The sequence below is a fragment of the Ahaetulla prasina genome, chromosome 9, assembly GCF_028640845.1.
Source record: "Ahaetulla prasina isolate Xishuangbanna chromosome 9, ASM2864084v1, whole genome shotgun sequence".
Lineage (NCBI taxonomy): Eukaryota > Metazoa > Chordata > Lepidosauria > Squamata > Colubridae > Ahaetulla > Ahaetulla prasina.
The window spans coordinates 23,929,332-23,950,870 of record NC_080547.1 but is presented as its reverse complement, the minus strand read 5'-3'; the positions used below and the strand labels follow the sequence as shown (position 1 = coordinate 23,950,870).

The 21,539-nt window shown below is 40.6% G+C and overlaps 1 protein-coding gene across 19 annotated transcripts in view; it reads right to left on the bottom strand.

Moving 5' to 3' along the window:
• CAMK2B (calcium/calmodulin dependent protein kinase II beta) overlaps window positions 1–21,539 on the bottom strand; it is a 214,786-nt gene that overhangs the window by 47,069 nt on the left and 146,178 nt on the right. For 13 of the 19 annotated variants that reach the window (XM_058194306.1, XM_058194315.1, XM_058194318.1 and 10 more), the window contains 6 exons: window positions 16,108–16,180; window positions 4,960–5,062; window positions 4,768–4,851; window positions 3,359–3,453; window positions 2,467–2,589; window positions 1,601–1,684 (listed from right to left, as the gene is read on the bottom strand). In XM_058194306.1, the coding sequence (XP_058050289.1) occupies window positions 1,601–1,684; window positions 2,467–2,589; window positions 3,359–3,453; window positions 4,768–4,851; window positions 4,960–5,062; window positions 16,108–16,180 (562 nt within the window). The remainder of the gene's footprint in view (window positions 1–1,600; window positions 1,685–2,466; window positions 2,590–3,358; window positions 3,454–4,767; window positions 4,852–4,959; window positions 5,063–16,107; window positions 16,181–21,539) is intronic. The other 6 variants (XM_058194307.1, XM_058194325.1, XM_058194310.1 and 3 more) reach the window with 2 other exon arrangements.

Genomic DNA, 21,539 nt, shown 5'->3' with positions numbered 1-21,539 from the left:
TTACATGTAATTTTATTCTCTATCATCCATTTTCACTAACAGCTATATAAAGGACCGGTGCAGCTATGCTTGCTTTTCTAAAGATCAGTATTATCACCAGAAAACCAACCCGAGTTGTCATGGTTCAAAACATGGCATTACTTCTGTTACCTTTATAAGAATTATAATAATTTTAATTAATGTCAATTAATTTAATTAATGTCATAAATTAATTAATTAATTTTAATTAATTAATTAATTAATTACATTTAATTTTAATTAATGTCAAGAAGTCATAATGCAATTAGCCTTAGATGGTAGAAAAAAAGTTGGTCAACCTCATCCTAACAAAAAGTTAATCAGGTATTTTTTACTGTTTTATTCTGGTTTTAACAAAAGGTACGGGGTGACTAGAGTGTTCAGAAAGAGAAAATTCAGTATTTTTATCACTTTTATTTCTATAAATGCTATTTCATGAGTCTGAATATTTCCCATAGGGGAAAAAAATAAAAGCACTTTACCTCCTTAAGATAATTCAGTATACAGATGAAATGGGGGAATGGTAAACTACGAATGTGTATCACAAACCTGGATTTTAATAGTAAATTCTAAGAGAACTGGTGATTTTTAGAATGGAAAAAAAGAACAGAGTGAGCTCACATCAATATTTTCAGATTTTAATGAGGAAAATTGATAGAAAGATGCATATAGACACAATTAGACGTACGGATATGTTGAAGATGGAAATATGATTGGGTATGACAAATCTTAAGAAAACTCCCTTTTATGAACCTGTAATCCCTTAATTCGGGGTAGAGTTGGGGCAACTGAATGGAGCTAAATATTTACTGGTTGGATGCCCTTCCTGACACCACGTAGAGTTCACAGCAGATATTTGCAGATCTTAAGAACAGCAGCCCAGAAGACATCACAAAAACCAAAAGAGTAGAGAAGTTGAGAAAGTGGAAAACAATCATACTGAGGCAATGGACAAAGAAAAATTGGAACAGGGCCTCTGGTGGCTCAGCAGACTAAGTCCGTCTGTTATTAACACAGCTGCTTGCAATTACTGCAAGTTCAAGTCCCACCAGGCCCAAGGTTGACTCAGCCTTCCATCCTTTATAAGGTAGGTAAAATGAGGACCCAGATTGTTGGGGGCAATAAAGTTGACTTTGTATATAATATACAAATAGATGAAGACTATTGCTTAACACAGTGTAAGCCGCCCTGAGTCTTCGGAGAAGGGTGGGATATAAATTCAAATAAAATAAATAAATAAATAAATAAATAAAAAAACAGGGATTGAACAAAACATGGAAGGCCATGAAACCTGTGATTACAGATAAAATGATTGAGAAGGTTAAAAAGATAGGAAGATGATGACAGAGAATATGAAGAGGAAAAGTTGTAAGCTGACGTAAAAGAAGTTAAATTTGTTCAAAACATGATAGACAGTGAAAGAAAGTCGTTTTTATATGGTGAAGGAAAGAGACTAAGGATGTTGATTTATATTACTAAGGACAGAGTCAACAAAACTATTTCACTTACAGGACCCGCAAGAGAGATTCGGCACTGAAAGTCCTTATGCATTTCCACCTTCATATCCCCTTAAATCGCTTACCTTGAGCTTCCTTCTTGCATTGAACTTTTTCAGACACTCTACGGTCTCCTGCCTGTGCATCATTGAGGCCACTGTCGAACGTTGCTGCAAAAAGAATATTATAAGACATGAGAGTGAGATAGGGAAGCCAAGGGCGAAAGTCTAAAGCATTTGACCTGGTATTAAAAAAAGGTGTATGCAGAAAAAACGGGGGGAAAGTCAACAAAAAGACAGGGTGAATTGGGTTTGTGGGGAAACAGAGGCAGACTCTACTGCCCTCCTGACTTGCTTCGGTGTATCTAAGACATGCAGGTTCCTAAAATAGCTTAGGGACAGTTAGCTATATTGAGTGCACTGTGAAGGAGGTCCTTGAAGCAGTCCATGAAAAGGGTATCTGCCTACCCAGGCAGTTTTCCCAGCACCATGCAACCCATTGTTCTGCAGATCCCCAATAGCAACATATGTAGGTCAGCTTCTTGGAGAGGAACATTGGTATCACTAACAATAAGGTTAGTCCAAACAAACTGTACGGGGGACCAATAGTGAGCCTCCTTGTGGCTCAGTGGATCCTCCCTAGATCATCCCCATCTAGCCTCTTCTCATTGGATCCTTCTTGGATCATCCAAGCTCTTTTAGTCAGCTTCCCACAGAATACTCAAAACAGTATATAAACAAGGTTATTTAAAACTTCTCAGTAGAGGTACTTTCATAAAAGCTTTTTCGAAGCTTATGTATCCTTATCATTATTTTGCTAATATCCTATCTTAGAAGGTGTAACTATTGTAATCTCTAAGGGAATTAAAGAAGGAAACTTGGGATTCCTTTGGGATTCCTGTTTGAGCAGAAAGGTTGAATCTAGGCAACAAGGAAAGCGCAACCATACTTACGCAGACCCATGGATGTTTCAGAGCTTCGTGGGCTGTGATTCTCTTTGCAGGGTTGATGGTTAACATCTGGTTTATGAGGTTTTTTGCTTCAGGAGTGACTGTGTCCCATTCAGGGGAAGGAAACTAAGGGAAGACAATATTGCAGGAAGACAACGTTAATATTAAAAGAAGAGGGTCCTCTCTGATCAATTATGTTGGTATTTCTAATAAAAATGCTAGAGTAACACAAAGACACAACAGAAATCTGAGGCATGAGCCAAGATTTCATTCACAAATTGCTGCTAAATCTTGAGGCATTCAGTTACAGACATTTTTTAAAAAGTATGTATATGATTTATTCCATTTGAATCTTTTGTTATCATATTTGGCAGTATTTTTTTTTAAAAAGGACATATTATTCTAAATCAGGCATGACCAACCCATGGCCCTGGACAGCTGGTTACAAGATCGTAAACTTTTAACATTATTATGTGATTTTTTTTTAGAAATAGTTACTATATTATATATTTTATTATGAGGCAATTCCTCTTCACTCAATGCGATCCAGGCAAGCTAAAAGGCTGGACTCACCTGCTGTAAATCATGATTTCTTTATTTCATAAATAATTAGTTGAATGCAATACAGCATATTAGGGCTTAGGGTGATGTGTAAAGCCAAGCTATCTATCTTGACAGCTATCGATTGAAGAAAGAAACAAATGCCCACAAAGCATCCCTAGATCCTTTGGATACTCAGCCTGCTCACAATCTCAAGGAGACTTAAGCTCCTGCTGAGAAGCTTATAATTGGCAAACGTGATTTTAAGAAAAGCAACTTCTGAACATTTTTCTTTGGGTAGTGAAATTTCACAGGTTGTAAGACAAAGGGAACGCAAGCAAAAGAAACCACTCACATCGTAGGCACCAGCCTTAATCTGTTGGTACAGCTTGTGCTGATCCTCATCCCAAAAAGGAGGATACCCCACGAGTAAGATGTAAAGAATAACACCTGGGGGGGTGGGGAGAGGAATGGAACAATAGCAAATTGATAAACAAACAAATGACATGTTGCAATGTGATTTGAGATGGCCATTTGATTAATCAATCAGCAATAATCTAAACTGAACTAAGTAAGTGAACAGATCCAAATCTTGAGTTGCAAACTCTACTCATCCTGATTTGGGACAGGAAGAAAGCAAGCAAGGAAACAAGCAAATGATTTCTGATCCTCATCTTGCAATCTACAATAGATTGCAACAAATTGTAGGCAAGGGTATGAGGAGTTGAAGGCTACTTCTTTTACCAGGCGTGTGCGCTTGTGTGTGTATGTGTGCATGAACAAATGGGAGGTCAATAGTGATTGGAACAATCCAGCAAGCAAAAGGACTTGAGAGGCACATCCCATTTAGAATGTTCACTGGTTTTCACCAGAAGGTGAAGATCTGGAGCGAAAGCCTTCTAGCCATGAGCGTCCACAGAAAAGTCAACATGCTGACCATAATGGTGTGATTGCCTGGTTTTTGTTTGTGTTGTACACGTGACCCACAAAAACAAATGGAGCTTTGATAGTCCTGCCATCTTCACCCTTTTGACCACAAGATTTTATATGCTCCATCCAGTCAAGCACAGTATCTGGTGACCACATAGGCACACCCATGTAATTTTCCTGGCAGCCATACGGAACAGAACGTCATCATGCATTTGACTATTTTTTTTTGGTTTACATTTATATCCCATCCTTCTCTGAAGACTCAGGGCGGCTTACAGTGTATAAGGCAATAGTCTCATTCTATTTGTATATTTTTTACAAAGTCAACTTTATTGCCCCCAACAATCTGGGTCCTCATTTTACCTACCTTATAAAGGACGGAAGGCTGAGTCAACCTTGGGCCGGGCTTGAACCTGCAGTAATTGCAGGCTACTGTGTTCTAATAACAGGCTTCTTAACAGCCAGAGCTATCCCGGCCTCATATTTTGCTCATATTAGTGCTAAATGTAGTGTTTATTATTGCAAAGTGGGCTTTTTTTTTTTTTTGCTCTGGGCCATCTTGAAAATTCTGTAAGGAGAACATAAATTTATAGCTATAGTAATATGTGACTTCAATCCCTACCAAAACAATTTACTCTACAAAACTGTCTTCCAGTTAGTCTTCTATCACAGTTCTCTATCTGTGTTTGTCTTCTACCGGAGTTTTGAGGGCAACACATCAACTTTTGTGAGCTGCTCTGCAGAGCAGTGCTGAGCCGTGGACTAAATGGGAAACCCTCTCTGCACCTCTATGGGCCCACCATGATAGAGCAGAAAGATGTAGCTCTCTCTTACCGCATGCCCAGATATCCACAGGTTTCCCATAAGCTTCTTTGCGTAGAACCTCTGGAGAAAGATAGCCAGGAGTACCTGCAAAGCCTGAGGAAGAAAGCAAAAATTGCCAACACACGTATGTTCACACAACCATCTGGCTCCACCACACAAATCAAGAAAAGAGGAAGGGAGCGTAGTTCCACCAGCACTCACCAAACCAGGCCTGCTGGTCTCCTTGCACCTCAATTGCCAAGCCAAAATCTGCCAATTTCACCGCTGCTCCTTTGCATTTGCTGGCCAGAAGCAGGTTCTCCGGCTGTCGGGATGACCCAACAGAATACAGGGTGACGTTTTCATAGTCATGTATTGTTTGTGGTTAGTTTAAATCAAAAGGGAAGGAGGAAGAAAAAAGAAACAACAACAACAACCAGTTTGCAGAAGCCGTCAGACATTTGCAATCCTCCCCTCCCCTCCATACAGAGTGAGAGACAGACAGACCTAGAGAGAACCCATTTAAGTGGAAGATTATCACTAAAATTGAGGCACTCCATCGTACAGCCCAACTTTGCATGAACTGGTGGTGGACTGAACGGTTTTGACCTCATAACTAAACCCCCTGCTAGTTATTTGCGTGATTTGATTTTGCGACATCATGAGAGATCCAATGTGCTTTTGTGCCAGTATTTCTACCAATGCAATCCTATATGTACTGAACTTGGGGACTCAATCCATTGAAGGTGAGTAGGCATGTTTAACATTGGCCTGTTGGCAGTCCAAGATCATCTCTGCTGCTTGTGTATCTATAACATCATAGTCTAACTTGTAATTAGTGGCATTCATCCAGAATTAGAGGGAGATATCTTAGCAGGTTCAGAAGCAAAAGCTTTCTACAGTTCCAAGTAAGCTGTTTTTAAAATGAGTTTAAGTTGGGAAAAGAGATTCATAATTTATTTTAAATGTACTACTATGTGTCTATATTGGGAGGGGATACATACAAAAATTGCAAGGGGCATAAATAACCACTAGCTTGACTTGCCTTTCCTAGCACATGTTTTTTTCACTATATAGCTGTGACTTTCATCCCCTTGATTTAAACCTGGCTCATGATATATATAGTGCCCTCCCTACAGCCCTCTTACTGTCCAACCTACCGATACCTTTTTAAAAGGCAAGGTGTGATACTAAAGAGCTAGAGAGGGCTTTGAAGCATCCATGATGTAATGTTTTGTGTTTACAAATTAGCATTCCAGGGGAAAAACTAATTTCTTGGGAAGATTTGGGAGATAGATTTCACTCCTGCTTGCAATATTGTTTGCTATCCTAGAATTGTTAAAGAGTTTCCTAGCACAGGTAGTCTTTGATTTATGGCCACAATTGAGCCCAAAATTTCTGTTGCTAAGTGAGACAGTTTTGCCCCATTTTTACAACCTTTCTTGCCACAGTTGCTAAGTGAATCACCGCAGCTGTTAAGGTAGTAACACATTCGTTAAGCGAATCTGGTTTCCACACTGACTTTGCTTGTCAGAAGGTCACAGAAGGTGATCACAGGAAGTGATCTGAATTTTGATCATGTGACCACGGGGATACTGCGATGGTCTTAAATGTGAAAAATGCTCATAAGTCACTTTTTTCAGTGCTGCTGTAACTTTGAACAGTCACTAAATAAACTGTTGTAAATCGAAGACTACCTGTAGAACATCTTGAGGATGCTTCCCTTACAATTTGAGGTTTTGGTTGCATTTGGTTTTGGAGATTCTGCGTTCTGACCACCTTCCTTCTTGCTGGTATCATCCACTGGTTGAAGGGATTAGATCTTTTCCATGCAAGAAGTATGTAGTGTGACGCTGAATTTCCTAGTATCAGATTGGGCCAGACTGGATGGTGACAGGTTAGGTAAGGCTAGATTCACTCTTCCACTTCTCTCTGGTCATGTCATTACTGTAGCAGAATGGGATGACTATGTATATATGTATATGTATGCAACATCAAAGAGAAAAGGAACATAATGGTGGGTCTCTGTTTTTCATTTGATAAACTGAGGACGACACAACAGACAATATTCGACCCGCCAAACATGCACAAGGGCTCCCCTCCATTCCATCCTTTGTTTGAATTTCTTTTTTTTGATCCAAGAAATATGGATTAATAAGCTCCACTTTGCATCCCATTATAGCTGGTGTCCAAATAGGCAATCCAGAGGCTAGCTGCTCAAAAGTTAGCAGACACAGAAGTATTCCTGTCGAATGCATTCCTTAGAAAATGTTACAAATTATAGAGAAAAAGAATGTATGCAAGCTCTGGAAAAAGATTAGGAGCAAACTGTGGCTGCCAGTATGCAAGCATGCACTGCTGAGTCTATGCACCATGCAACTTTCTTCTTAAGGGGTTTAAGAGGAACACCTTAAAAACAAAAGAACTTAGATTCTACAGATTGTACTAATGGGAAGTCCAATAATCATTGATAAGAGATACTGTATATCCCACTGAAAAAAGTAGGGCTTGATATTTAAACATTTAGCTATGCACTTTGGGATGAACATCCTTGAATGGTGTGGGAGAATGAACGGACTTTCAGAAAAAATGCAGACTACAGTAACCATTTGCGCTTCTGTCTGAAATGGAGACAACACAGACTCATCCCCAACAGCCTGTGCCTGTGTTCAACAGTGAAGGGCCCCAGGGCAGAAAACATCCTGCAGAAAACCCAGCTGCACAGTACAGTCCTTTCAGCAGTTCCAAGAAGGCTCCACACCCATTGCACTGCTCAGGTGATCCTGAGGACACAGACAAACCTCCAAGTGGCCTCAACGACTCTCTAAAAGAATGCAAATGATCAGTTGTCTGCAAGGAGTATAAATCCTTCCATTCGCCACCATCCAGGCAGAGCTGAAGAAGCTTCTTGGATGAGAAACAAAACGTCTTTGATGTTAAACAAAGACAGTCCAGTTGCCACTTGAAAAAGCACATTTAGGACAATGGTGACCTGGATGACTGAGAAACTCCGTAGAAATAAGGCTTGATATGCTCAAGATCCTTCTAACTAGCCATTAATTCACAGACACCATTACATCTCTTTGAGACAAGGAAGAAGATCACCCAACTTGGAAGAGTCCCAAAGGTGTTTTTTTCAAAAGGGAACTGGACTTTCTTTAACATTGAAGACATTTTGTTTCTCATCCAAGAAGCTTCTTCAGTTCTGACTGAATGGTGGAGAATGGAAGAATTTATATTCCTTGTAATCATCTGGTTGTTAGCACTCTTTCTGAGAGTCATTGAAGCCACTTGTGTCCTCAAGGTCACCTGAAGAGTGTCAATGGGTATGGAACCTTTTTGGAACTGCTGAAAGAGCAGTGTTGTAAATCCTTCCATTCCCCACCATTCCGTTAGAACTGAAGAAGCTTCTTGGATGAGAAGCAAAATGTCTTCAGGGAAAAAACAAAGGAAGTCCAGTTGCCTTTGAAAAAAGCTACTTTGGGACAACCTCGATCTGGATGACTGAAAATCTCCACGGACAAGGGCCTGTGGGCCTTATTCCATCCATTCTGATACAGTCCAATCCGAAATATAATCAACTGCAGAAGAGGAATCTATAGGTAGATGAGCAATGGAAAATCCATGAGGGCAATGCAATGTCAGCTTCATTTACTTTACTCTGGTGTGCCTTTGTAGAAAAAGTCCACCCACACCCAGAGCCAATCTTACTCTGAGATTGAAAATGTCTAGCTCTCAGTTCTTCATACTTTTCTGCCCTGAAAGACCTAGATATAGCTTCTTAACTATTGTGGGATGGCTATTTCTTCAGAGCCATGGTTGTTAAGGAATGGAAACATATTTCCAGCAAAAGTCCCCACTGCAGTTAAGGAACATCACTTTCCACCAGGATTTTACAACTATCTTAGGCTTCAGTTGAAAACTTTCAAGGTAGAGTGCTTCATTAAACTATAATTCCCAGCTAGGAAACTCCAAAACAAGCTGGAACATCTATTATAACCAACCCTTAGAATGAATGAGAATTAAATTAGTTGTCTAACCCTATTGGTTCAAAGGCAGCTTAAATAATACTGAATCTTGGAACTAGTATTATGAACTCAGGCCAGGGTATTTCCTGGTGACACAATATGTTTCCCGGCCTTCCTTTCCCCCCCCAATAAGCAACATCAAATTAAGATACAAAAGTAATGCAAGGAAGAACTTCCACCCTACAGTCATTGGCAGACACATCCTAGAAGCTCCATTAAATGTGGAGGGAATCACATTTATAACAAACTATTTAGTTATTTATGTATAATCTCAATAAGACCTTTCGGAATAGAAGCCAACATTTAGCCAAGTTACTGTACTGAATATTTCTATGTGTAGCAGCTAAGCAATTCAGAGGTCTGATTTGCATATTGCACTAAACATGCTTTGTTCAATAAACCCTAAGAGGCTGGATTTGTACTTCATACTCAGCTGGAAATCAAACTTCCTAACTACAATGACTGGTTTCACACTACAACATAACCTAAAATCGAATAAGGCACCTTATGTCTTAATATGATATATGAAGCTCCAGGCTGTCTTTGGAATTATCTACGAATCATAAAATAGCTAGAGACCAATGTAGCTAGTTGGTCACGCCTTTCCCCAGTAGACTTCTAAGTCAACTTGAGAGTCCCTTTGGTTATACTTTATGGGCAATTTATAGTCACTATTATAAGTCAAGAGAACTATTGCACTTTATTGAGTTCATGCAAATATCTACTGCATACAGTTATTGACTAATCAAGAGTGAAGTTCATTAGGAAATTATGTCCATTGAATCTTTGTCCAAAAAAGTAAAACTTAGCTCTAAGCTATAAGTATAAAACCGTATTACTGAACCCTACACTAACTTCCACAGCCCATTAAGAATTGACAATTATACTTTATCTTCGTTTAGTGATTTCATTCTGATTCTACTTTTCTGCAAGTGGCTAGAAAATGAACTGATAAATTCAATTAATAAAAATTAAAGAGATTTATTCATAAGCAGACTTAATTTGGTAGTGCGTTCGATTATAATCAAGGAGGACAAACATGCAGAAAAAAATTGCCTATAATTTGAATGATGTGTTTTCTAAGGGTCTATGACAATTTGCTGTGGCCAACTTGCCATGGCTAACTCACCATGGTCAACTCACCACAGCCAACTCGCCATGGCCATCTTGCCACAGGACAACTCACTGCAAGACAAGAATTACACTGATATCAAAGAAATGGTGGAATAGAATCATTAAAGAAAGGATGCAAAAGGGGGGGACAAAATGAAAACTGAATGACAAAAATTAAAACAATTTTTATTTATTTTAAATAATTAAATTGAATTGATAAATTGTCCTGCGGCGAGTTGCTCCGCAGCAAGTTGTCCCATGGCGAGTTGGCCGTGGTGAGTTGACTGTGGCAAGTTGTCCCATTTCGATTTTCTTATGTCACTGAAAAGCATCAGAAGAAAGTATCAGCTCAATTGCCATTCCGTCTTCCTTTGAAGAAGAGAGGAGTCACATACCTTGGGACTATCTAATCATGTTTTCGATCAAAGTCCCAATCCTCATGTTGAAGATGGTATTAGCTGAACTCTTACTTTCCTAACCACACCAATATCAGGTCTATGACAATTCGCCACGACCAACTTGCCACAGGACAACTCGCTGCAGGACATGAGTTACACTAACGTCAAAGAAATGATGGAATAGAATCATTAAAGAAAGGATGCAAAAGGAGGACAGAATGAAATGTGAATGGCAAAAATTACAATATTTTTTATTTATTTTAAATAATGAAATAGAATTGTTAAATTGTCCCGCAACGAATTGTCTGGTGGTGAATTGGCCTTGGCGAGTTGTCCTGCACCAAGTTGCCCGTGATGAGTTGGCCGTGGCAAGTTTGTTGCAGTGAGTTGGCTGTGGCAAGTTGTCCCATTCCCCCAATACCACACCAAGCAGTGCATTTGTTGTTCAAGCCATTAAACCTTACTATAACCAGAAAATCTTTTTTGGCACAATGTGGTTAAGCTAATTAAATCTGTAGGGCATATGATCCACTAAGACTAAACTTCTATAGAATCATAGTGGAAAAATACTTTAATGTATAGGCTGAGATCCTCCATGATATTGTGTTGTGTCTGCGCCCCCCGAGCCGGGCCTCCTGCCAGAAAGTGACTTGGACAGTGAGGGGGAAGGGCCGTCAGGACTTACCTCGGGAGCACCGGCTTCCCTGACTCAGCTCCAGGAGCCAGAAACAGGTCAGGTGGAAGAGATAACGAGGCCTCCGTCCCCTGACTCTTCCCCCCCCAGGCCACGCCTGCAGACCCAGCTGACGGCAATCAGGCTTGGTTGAACCCTAGGTTTCGTAGCCAGGAGAGGAGGGAACAACAGAAGCAAGGGTGGGGCAGGCTTAGGAAGTGCTGAGTCATGGAGCCACACCCCACAGGATATAAAAGGCAGCGAGAGCTGCTGCGTCTCTTTGTAACAGGCAAATCCACTGATTAAGAGCTGAAGTTTGTTTCTGGGTGACTCACTAGTGTCGTGGAAGATATCGGAGGCTCTTGGCAGACGCTGGCTATTCTGCTGCCAGAGCTGATAGTGCCGGCTAATTAAGCCATCACTCGGACGGAGGCAAGGGAGGACAGAACATATTCACTGCATCTATCTTCTTTGCTATTCCTCTTTGATGAATTAAAAAAAACTGTCTAATTTTATATATTTATTAAATTCATTTGCCACCCATCTCACCATGCCCATCTCACTCGACTGGGTGGCAGAGTAGCTGTGCTCATATATGAATAGCAGAGTTGGCAGGGACCTTGGAGGTCTTCTAATCCAACCTCCTTTCAGGCAGGAAACCCTATACCAGTGATGGCGAACCTTTTGGGCACAGAGTGCCCAAACTGGAATGTGCATGTGCATGCAGGCATGCCAGAGCACCAGAAACCCGAAGACCAGCTGGCCAGTGCGCATGCATGCGCCAGCCACCTGGTCTTTGGGTTTCCAGCATGTGTGCACCGGAAACCAGAAGAGCAGCTGGCAATGGCGCACGTGCCCACAGAGAGGGCTCTGCATGCCACCCATGCCACAGGTTCGCCATCATGGCCCTATACCATTTCAGACCAATCTCTTCTTAAAAACCTCCAATGATGGAGCACCCACAATTTCTGGAAGAAAATCGTTCCACTGATTAATTGTTCTGTCTATTTCTCCTTAGAACTAGGTTGCTTCTCTCCTTGATTAGTTTTCATCCATTGATTTCCATCTGTTGCTTCTTGTCCTGCCTTTGGAGAATAAGTTGACCCCCCTCTTCTTTGTGGCAGCCCCTGAGATATTGGAATACTGCTGTCATGCCACTCCAGTCCTTCTTTTCATTAAAGTAGACATACCCAACTCCAACAACTGTTCTTCGTATGTTTTAGCCTCCAGTCCTTAATCATCTTTGTTGCTCTTCTCTGCACTCTTTCTAGAGTCTCAACATCTTTTTTACATCGTGGCGACCAAAATTGAATGCAGCATTCCAAGTGTGGCCTTACCAAGGCATTATAAAGTGGTATTAACACTTCAGATGATCATGAGTGCAAAAGTATTTTATATTTTAACTCTGAGCTTGAAAATAAAAAAAAAATCCCTTTTAAAAATTTACTTATTTTTCAGAAAGATAGTGGAAAAAGCCTCCCTTGCCACAACTAATTTTTCAAAGCATCCAGTTATTATAAATACTACGGAAGACATTAGGAGATAATGGGTTGCTTCCAGATTGAGTTATCTTTAGAACAAACTGAAGGAAATGAAAAAATTGTGACTAAATTTAGTCCCCTTGATTTTAGTTGGTCCTCTGGAAATACTAAATTTAGAACTGAAGCATTTAGGCTGCATTTCCTCATGCATCTGCATAAAGTAATACCACATGAATATTTTCTTTTATACTTTATCTTTGATTTGCATAAAATCTGCATCAAAGGCTTTGTTTAGTCACAAATATCAGAGTAAATATATTAACAGATGTGCTAAATGGATATCCTTTTGTCATAAAGTATGAGTACACAAGTGTGAGTTATTAATGCAGGAACTTTTCTCCTCACTACAAGTAGTTCTCACTTACTGACCACAATTAGGACCGGCAACTCCATCATTAAGCATTGTGGTCAGTAAGCAGAAAAAACACATGACCACAGTGACCTTACAATGCCACTTCTGTTTCCATTGTTAAGTGAATCACTATGGCCATTAAGCGAAACATCATGTGACTTGTGATTCCACTTCTGCTTACTCCATTAATTCTGCTTATTGGAAGCCAGTTGTGTAACTTGCAAATGGTGATCATGTAACTGTGGGAAACCGTGACACTTGTAAATGCAAAATTGGTCACAAAATTATTTTCTTTCCAAGTGTTGTATCCTCCTACGGTCACTCAAACTGACAGTTGATAAGCGAGGACTACCTGTACACTCTTACAGATTACCATAGGAGGATTATCATTGGCACTGTATTATCCCAAAACTGCACACACAAAAGCCCCTGCCTTGGAATAATAGAAGCTGGTTTAAAATTGCACAACTCCATTTAGAAAGCAAAGGAAATACCCCTACGTTATCCCATGCATGTGAAATCACGTTTTATCTCTCAGAGATTTTATTTTAGCAACCATGAAGAACCACAAGCTCTTCCATACCAAACCATGTTACCATAGGCAAATCTTTGGCAGAAAAGAAAGCATTTCAACCATGGAATGGAAAGCAAAGGTTTTTCCTACTTAAGTAACATTGTCCAAGGCTCTGGAGATATTTTTGCACATCTTGCCTGGTAAAGAGTTTAGGTAGGTTTATGCACAAACTTTATTAGGCATTTGTGAAGGGAATTCCACTGCAAGCAAAGCCAGCTGCTCAAATAGACCAAATAATGTTCAGGCATGGATGCTTTGCTTGACTCCAGAAATGAACCCTTCAATTAGCTTGACACCCCAAACAATTGAGCCCTGCTTATGTTGAACAGAAAGTTAAAGATGTTAAGCAGTTTTGTCAAGTTTCTTTGTTTATTTCTTTTTTTTTTTAATCTTAAAGGGTTTAACCTCTGGTCAAATTCCTGTTCCAAAGTCTAACAAGAATTAATAACCACGGAAGTGGAATGAGAGGGTAGCCCAGTTCTTTCGTGTTTTTTTTAAATAAAAGACCAACAGAAACAGACACAGAACTTTTCAAAAAAAAAAATTCCCAGCACACAGAGACAAAGGGAGGGGTGTCTTGTCAAGGTTCCCCTCCTTTATTGCCACTACAACTCACCCAGGCATTGCTGAGCCCGTAACCACCCATTAAACTTATCAAATGCGATCTCTTTATAACACCCCAGTAACATCTTAACCCAAAGGAGTGTTATAAAGAGTCCGGACAGGGAGTGTACCACAATCAGAATCCCAATACAGGAAAACTTAAAGAAATAAATCATTTGCACACATTTAAACCAGACATAGAATGCATGCACACTTCTAGAAGAAGAGAGATTACAGCTGCTCTGTCTACAAACATTACTGTTTGGGTTAAAATCTTGACCCAGACATCAAAGCACAGGAAGAAAAAAAAGTTGGAAAGGGTGGGAAAATGAATGGCTAAAGGAAAGTGGAAGAAGGCAAGGAGTAAGTTGGGGAACCAAATGATAGTTCAAGTTCGCTGAAAATATTGGGATTTGGCTATTCCTACGTTCTACCCTATGGACTCCCTGGCTGGTCCTCCAACAGCTACCCAGAAATCAGCTCAAATCCATCAAACTGCATGGAAGTGCAAGGATCAAAAATGCCATGCAAGCATGCAGAAAGGAAGGCTTTCTTACATGGAGCCCCAAAGCATTTTGGCAATGCTGGGAGGGGAAGATATACAATTACAGAAGATACAACAGGATGGATGGATGGAACTGGAAGGTTTTCGTTGCATTAGGAGATGATCATGAAGTATGGTAGCTCTCCTATTAAGAAAATGTCTTGCAGTCCAGGACTCACTAGGGACCGTCTTTCGAACTTCAAACTTTGTACAAGGCAGCGATAGCACAGAGTAGTTTTGCTCCAACATGGCCAAGAACATAGAAAGACCTCTGAGGTCTTTCACATTCCAAGACTTGCTCAAGTGGTCCAAAGAAAACTGCTAGGCAGTTTAAACTGCCCTTGTACAATCCATTGGTTATGTAAAATCACACAAGCTCTAGAATTTAGGTATCCTGGATATATAGCACTCCTGGTACCTTACCATGAATTCCTACTAAACATCCTCCTTCAAGCATGCTCTATTTGATCTCTGAATTTCAATGAAAGATGCAGTCTGTTGTTTGATCACTGAAGGGAAATGGTTGCAACTCATTCTTCCATGTCCCTAAAAGCTAACAATCTCCTAGTTCTGCAAAACCCAGAACAAAACAACTTAGCTTCCCAGTTATACTTCTGCAGCTTGGTAAAGTAAGACCGAATCAACAGTCTCTTTAACATGTAGAATCCAGATTATTTTGGCCTTATTTTTGCTCAAGGTAGCCTATTATTATGTTCTTGATTTACTGGTAAACGTGGGGTCATACTTTGCCTAGTTTCCTGGCTTATTCTGAGTTTAGGTATCTTTATTTTTTTTTTAATCCGGACTCTTGGGGCTCTAGAATGCATGTTACATGGGAAAAGAGGGTAGGTACATGCATGCACTGGGGTGGGGGTGGGGAGAAGTAAGCTGGAAAGCAAAAAAAATTCTGCAATTTTCAGATGCAAAAGAGAAGGAAAACAATGCAACCCAAATCAGCAGTTTGATGTAAGGATGCTGTGGGGCAACATGAAGACCACATATCCCATCTCTCTAGGCAAAACAAACCAGCTTATCATGAAGTCAGCATAGCTGGGTCTTCTTCAAAGCCTACAATCCTGTTATGCTGAGGTCCTGCTCATGAACTTCCAGATGACCTCTAAAGGAATAGAATACTGGGCTTGATAGCTTTTTTTTGGTCTAGCCCAACAGGATTCTAGTCACCTCTAGAGGGAACTCAAAGAATGATGGTTTCACCCAGTGCTTGGAATATTAAGATGATAAGGTTCATCAGGCAGTAGATCTCCCCTATTTGTCTAAGCCAGGCTAGTTCACAGGAAAAAACATACAACACAGCTGCCATTAAATTAAGCTGATTTCTGATATCTGTCAGAGGGATGACCTAATAAATCCAAGATCAAGAAACAAATTGTACAACTATCTAAGGACCCTGGAACACATTTTTCAGGAAATTTAGTCTGAACCATTCAGAAGTGATCCAACTTCTTTTTTTATGGAAGTTAAAAAAAAACATGCAAAGATACAAAGACGGACAGACGGACAGAGCAGTGGGGAAGAAAACTCACCTTGAGGTCTCTGTGGACGACCCCCATTTGGTGGCAATGGAGAACAGCCTCCAGGATCTGCTGGATGCAATGACTGCATGCAAACACCAGGGGGCGTGTTAGTTCACAGTGAGTGGTAACAACCGCACAGGCTGGTGGGTGGTGGGGTGGGTGGAGGGAATAATGCAGGAAAAATAAGGAAAGGGAAAACGGAAGAGGAAAAAAAGGAAGAGGAGGAAAGGAGGGCATGGGAAATAAAGGAATCTGATTTCCTCTCTGCAAGATGAGAAACCCAAGTTACAGATACACACTGTGGGAAAGTGAAAGTGCAGCTGAAGAAGAAGGGGGGTGTTGCCTCCCCCGAGAGAGGGAAAGGACCAAGAACTAAGAGGGACTGAAACCCTACCAGCCAAGAGACACAGCTTGCAGCAGATGGATGTCTGACGCTGCACTCAAGAAAGGCAGAAGAACAGAGTCACTAGTGAGATCATAAGAGAATGACAGCAATCCCCTCTTCTATCTTGATCTGGACATAAAGTTCCCAGGAACAACAAATCCAGCTTGCTATCAGCATTCGGCATCTTTCAGGCACCCCAAAATCCAAGTGCACTAACGTCTCCCCTGAACCCTCTATGTGCAGCAGCTGTCATCAGTCCCCTTCACATACCTTCACTGCAAAGTTGGGATGGATCACTGTAGGAAATTAACACGGAAGCCTCCTACTAGCAGGGATGTTATAATGCTCAAAGCTAAGAGATGATTCTTCACCAGTGGTCCTCTCAGATCTTTAAGCTCAACTTGGTAACCAGTTGCTCGCGGTCCAGTATCTTTCCTCTTCAGGAAGATCCTGGAACTGCTTGGATTGAGGGGACTGTATAGGTCAGGGGTGTCCAAACTTGGCCCCTTGAAGAGTGGTGGACTTCAACTCCCAGAATTCCCCAGCCAGCATGAGCTATAAATATGAGCAAGTTGCTGGCTGGGGAATTCTGGGAGTTGAAGTCCACCACTCTTCAAAGGGCCAAGTTTGGACATCCCTGGTATAGGTAGTCCTCGACTTACAACAGTTCATTGAGTGACCGTACAAAGTTACAACAGTGTTGAAAAAAGTTGACTTAGGACCATTTTTTATACTTATGACCGTTGTAACATCCCCATGGCCACTGTGATTTATATTTGGATGCTTGACAACTGACTCACATTTATGACGGTCGCAGTGTCCCGGGGTCACGTGATCCCCTTCTGCAACTTTCTGACAAGCAAAGTCAATGGGGAAACCAGATTCACTTAACAACCATGTTGCTGATTTAGCAACAAATGTAGCAAGAAAAGTTGTAAAATAGGATAATATTCACTTAGCAAACTTCTCACTTAACAACATAAATTTTGGGCTCAGTTGTGGTTGTAAATTGAGGACTACCTGTATTAGGCTTATTCCGGGGCAGGGTGAGATACTTTAGATTTGTTATTCATCCCTAACCCTTACAATCCCTTCTATATAGTTCCAGGAGACATTTTCAGAAGAATATCAGTCCATTTTGGAAAACTGGGTGTTCTGATAGGCACAAAGCAAATTGTTGTGTCTTGCCCGCCCTCAGAGCAGCCGGGGCCTTCTTATCTGCTCCCGAACACTGAGGAATGTATGCCTCCCGGCCCAAGTCCTGGCTCCATGCCCAGACAAACTGCAGAAGAAGGAGCATCTCCCGGCCCCAGCCCTGACTCCATGCCCAGGCAAACGGAGCAGCTAGACCCCTCCCCCTCCTCCACAGCAGGTGAGCCTGAGGAGGGTTTACTCCCAACAACAGCTGATTGGAGTGACCCTCGCATCAGAAGATTGGAGAGGCGGAGGCAACAGAGGGAAGGGAGGGGCAGGCCTTAATGAGTGCTGAGTCATGGAGCCACACCCCATGGCCTATATAAAGGAGCTACTTTCTGGCAGTCTCTGAGTCAGGCAAAGTCGAACTTATCTTGCTGAAGTCACTTACTGGTCTCCTGCCTGCTCTGAGGACTTTGCTAGGACTTTGGGCAGAGCTGCAGAGGCAAGCCTGATTCGGATTTCCCTGACCCAGCCGTCAGCGGAGGAGTGGGACACGACACAAATCCATTTCTTCTGCCACTGAGCCATCACTAGATAGATTGTCAGTAGATTATATCCAAATAGCATTTGAAAATGAGACCAGACATCTGCAGAAGACTTTGCTTAAGGGGAATGAAATTTTTATTTGTCCAAATCCAATCTGCCCAGCCTGCAAATTTCCCAAAAATATACTGATGGCATTGCGTGAAAATTAACCCACAACTGTGACAACTTTCTAAACATTCTCTGTCAATATTCCTTGTGTTAAATATATTAAGCTTCCAATAAATTTAATGCACCAATGTTTGTTCGTGAAACAATTACACCCCTAAGATTAATAATTAAAAAGGTAATTTTTGACTCTACTCCTTTTGGCGATGTTACTGGATGACTGCTAGGCTCATGTAAAAAAGAGAAGTATCCCACTTGTCAAAGGGGATATACCTGCTCAGATTATAAAAGGAAGTTTCAAGCAAGACTGAAGGAATCTCTCAACTATTTCCAGTCAACTCATTTGTGATAGGACAATAACCCTAGCTTTTGTAACAGGGAAAGGGTTTTGTAATCAGCATACAGACAATTTTTTTTCTTTAAAAAAATGCCATTAACTAGTGTGATAACCAGGAGTCAGGAAAAGGCACCAATTTTCCTTCCCCGAAACCCATTTCCACAGACTACACAGTAGCAAGCCTACAATAACAATATAATTTGGTCAAGCAGTTGCAAGCCGGTCTGACTTTCTTGGGTGTGTATCAGTCAACATGGCACCCAAAGCTACTCCATAAATATGCTGTAACTTTAGTGCAAATACACTGAATGTCCACCTAATAATGAGATAGCTCTTACTCGGAGTAATTTATCTGCAAAGTAGGTATTAACAAGAAATAGTAATTCCTTCTTAGACACTATTGATATATTTATTCCTAAAAAGTGAATGACTAAGCTGAACTAAGGATAGAGTATTCATGTTCTGCTGAATACTCTGTTGAACTCTGTTGATCTTTAAGATTGTGCAAAGCTTATCTTCCTCTATACAGTTCTGTTGTCGAGGGGAAATTATGGTCTAAAACTATCACAAAACACAGTTGCTATGTTCCTCTTAGAACCTATGGCATTTTTATGGACAAAGATATATTCTTTTAAACTAGTGTTTCTTAATCTTAGCAACTTTAAGATGTGTGGTCATGAAGCTCAAACATCTCAAAGTTGCCATGGTTGAAAAACTTTAATTTGTACCACTACCTGATAAAACAAAAGTATGGGATCAACCTAGGGTATTTTTTAAGAAACATAAATTTTAAATGACTTTTTATTTGCCTCTGGGAAGATTATTCTACTCACACCTTGGAGTGTCCTTCTTTTTTCCGTACAAATAGAGTAAAATGGCTCTTAATTCCACACTGGGAGACATCAATCCCTGGTTCACCTTTTTTTTTGGGGGGGGGGACATTTTTAAGGACAGAAAATGGCAGAGTCCTAAAATTTGTCCTTTAGGTGAAACATTGCAGTGGAGAAAGGACTCAGTTCAATAACACTGAACTCATCTGCTAGTTGTTGTGACTTTTCCATTAAAATATATTTGGTTATTTTGAGACATTCAAAAATGAGTTCAGGAAGCTATCAGGCTTAAGTCTCCTCCTAGGGTTAGCCCATTCCCATTTTGTTTTCCTGGAATCACGGCAAAGAATCTGTAATTGTGTTTTTTTTTTTTTTACTTTCTTAACTGTATTTATCCTATCATCCATGTCCAACTAGCTCATATGGCTCATTAAAACAAGTCAGTTATAAAACTACAATGTAGGGTCTGACTATCATCAGGACCCAATTTTCTGCATCAATAAATCTCCCAAATTATATTCTTGAGAACCACCATTAGGTAAGCTATTGAGAAACCTTCCTTATCTCAGTATTTCTTTTAATTTACAACTTTATTTACTTCCTCATCTTTCCTAACTTGAGTTAGGACATATGAGTTTCTTCTCATTTTATTCTCAGATCAATTTTGTGTGGGAAACTGGACTGAGCAAGAAGAATTGGCCAAAAGTGACCCCATGAGCTCCATTATTAAGGACAGCCGTGAACCGGGTCCCTGTCCAACTCTCATCAACCAGCATGATAATTCCTGGGTTAGATTAATATGGGAATTACAGATTCAGTGTTTTTGATAAGCACTTGTTTGGAAAAATTTGGGGCAGGGGATTAAAACTGATATATACCCAGTGGTGGGATTCAGCCAGTTCGTACCACTTCGGGAGAACCGGTTGTTAACTTTCTGAGCAGTTTGGCAAACTGGTTGTTGGAAGAAATCATTAGGGCAGAGAACTGGTTGTTAAATTACTTGAATCCCATCACTGTATATACTCTAAGACTGCTGAAGGCATCACATCTCCTGTTTACCAGCAACTACCTCTTCTTTTTTGTCTACTTCTGTCTTCTTCTTTCTTTCTCTGCTGACTTGAACAGCTACCCCCCAAAAAAGTTGCCGGGGTTCAGAGTGACATACAAGCCATGTCCAAGTAAACCAGATGGCAAGAGTTGTCTGCCAGCTTTTTGCAAAGCAAATGAGGGGGTTGTGTCCCTTCTCATTAGTGCTTTCAAGATATCATGGCACAACTATTCTCATTACCAGGCTGCTGTCATAGTTGCTACAGGGATCCATGTACTAGCTAAAACTAAACACAGACCAGTATTTATCCTATTGGTGAAAACTCTCCCATTCCCATTTTCCCCCCAAAATGAAACTTTGGATTGACCACTGTGGAGTTATAAAAGTGAGTGCAGATAATCTTCTTTAGGGCATGAACAGAGACTTTTAAAGAAGCTAGAAGCCCAGAAGGCAAAGTGGTCATTGAATGTTGCCTCCATATACTAAGTTCCCTCCATATACTAAACCTTTCTTTCTTGCTGCATCTGAGATCAATAAATTTCCTTCTCCATTTTATGTATTAAAATTAATAGTCTATTGAGAAAGGGGGCGGGAAAACTGAAACAATTTGTTGCTTTGATTGAACACTATTGATCCATTTGATCATTTCAAATACAAAATTATATGCTGGAAGAGGTCCAGGGCAATCACCCTATTGCCTTGTGGGAATGACCTTGGAAAACATGGGGAGAATCCACAGCCAGGGGAATAGTAAGATAAGAGCTTAACCCACGGTTAAGGAATGTTGGAGTGACAAACATCTCAGAAGGGACCCTCCTTAGTTTCTTGGGCAGTAAAGTTGGCGGGGGAGAAATGTACTTTCAGACTTGCAAGATTCTGTTAATATAATCTTACAATAAAGTAGAATTAGTCCATTGGATCCAGCTTCTTGTCTGGACTATCTCGCTAGCCTAATACTTTCCTGCCCTCTTCAAAAAAGCTCTGGTTATGAAG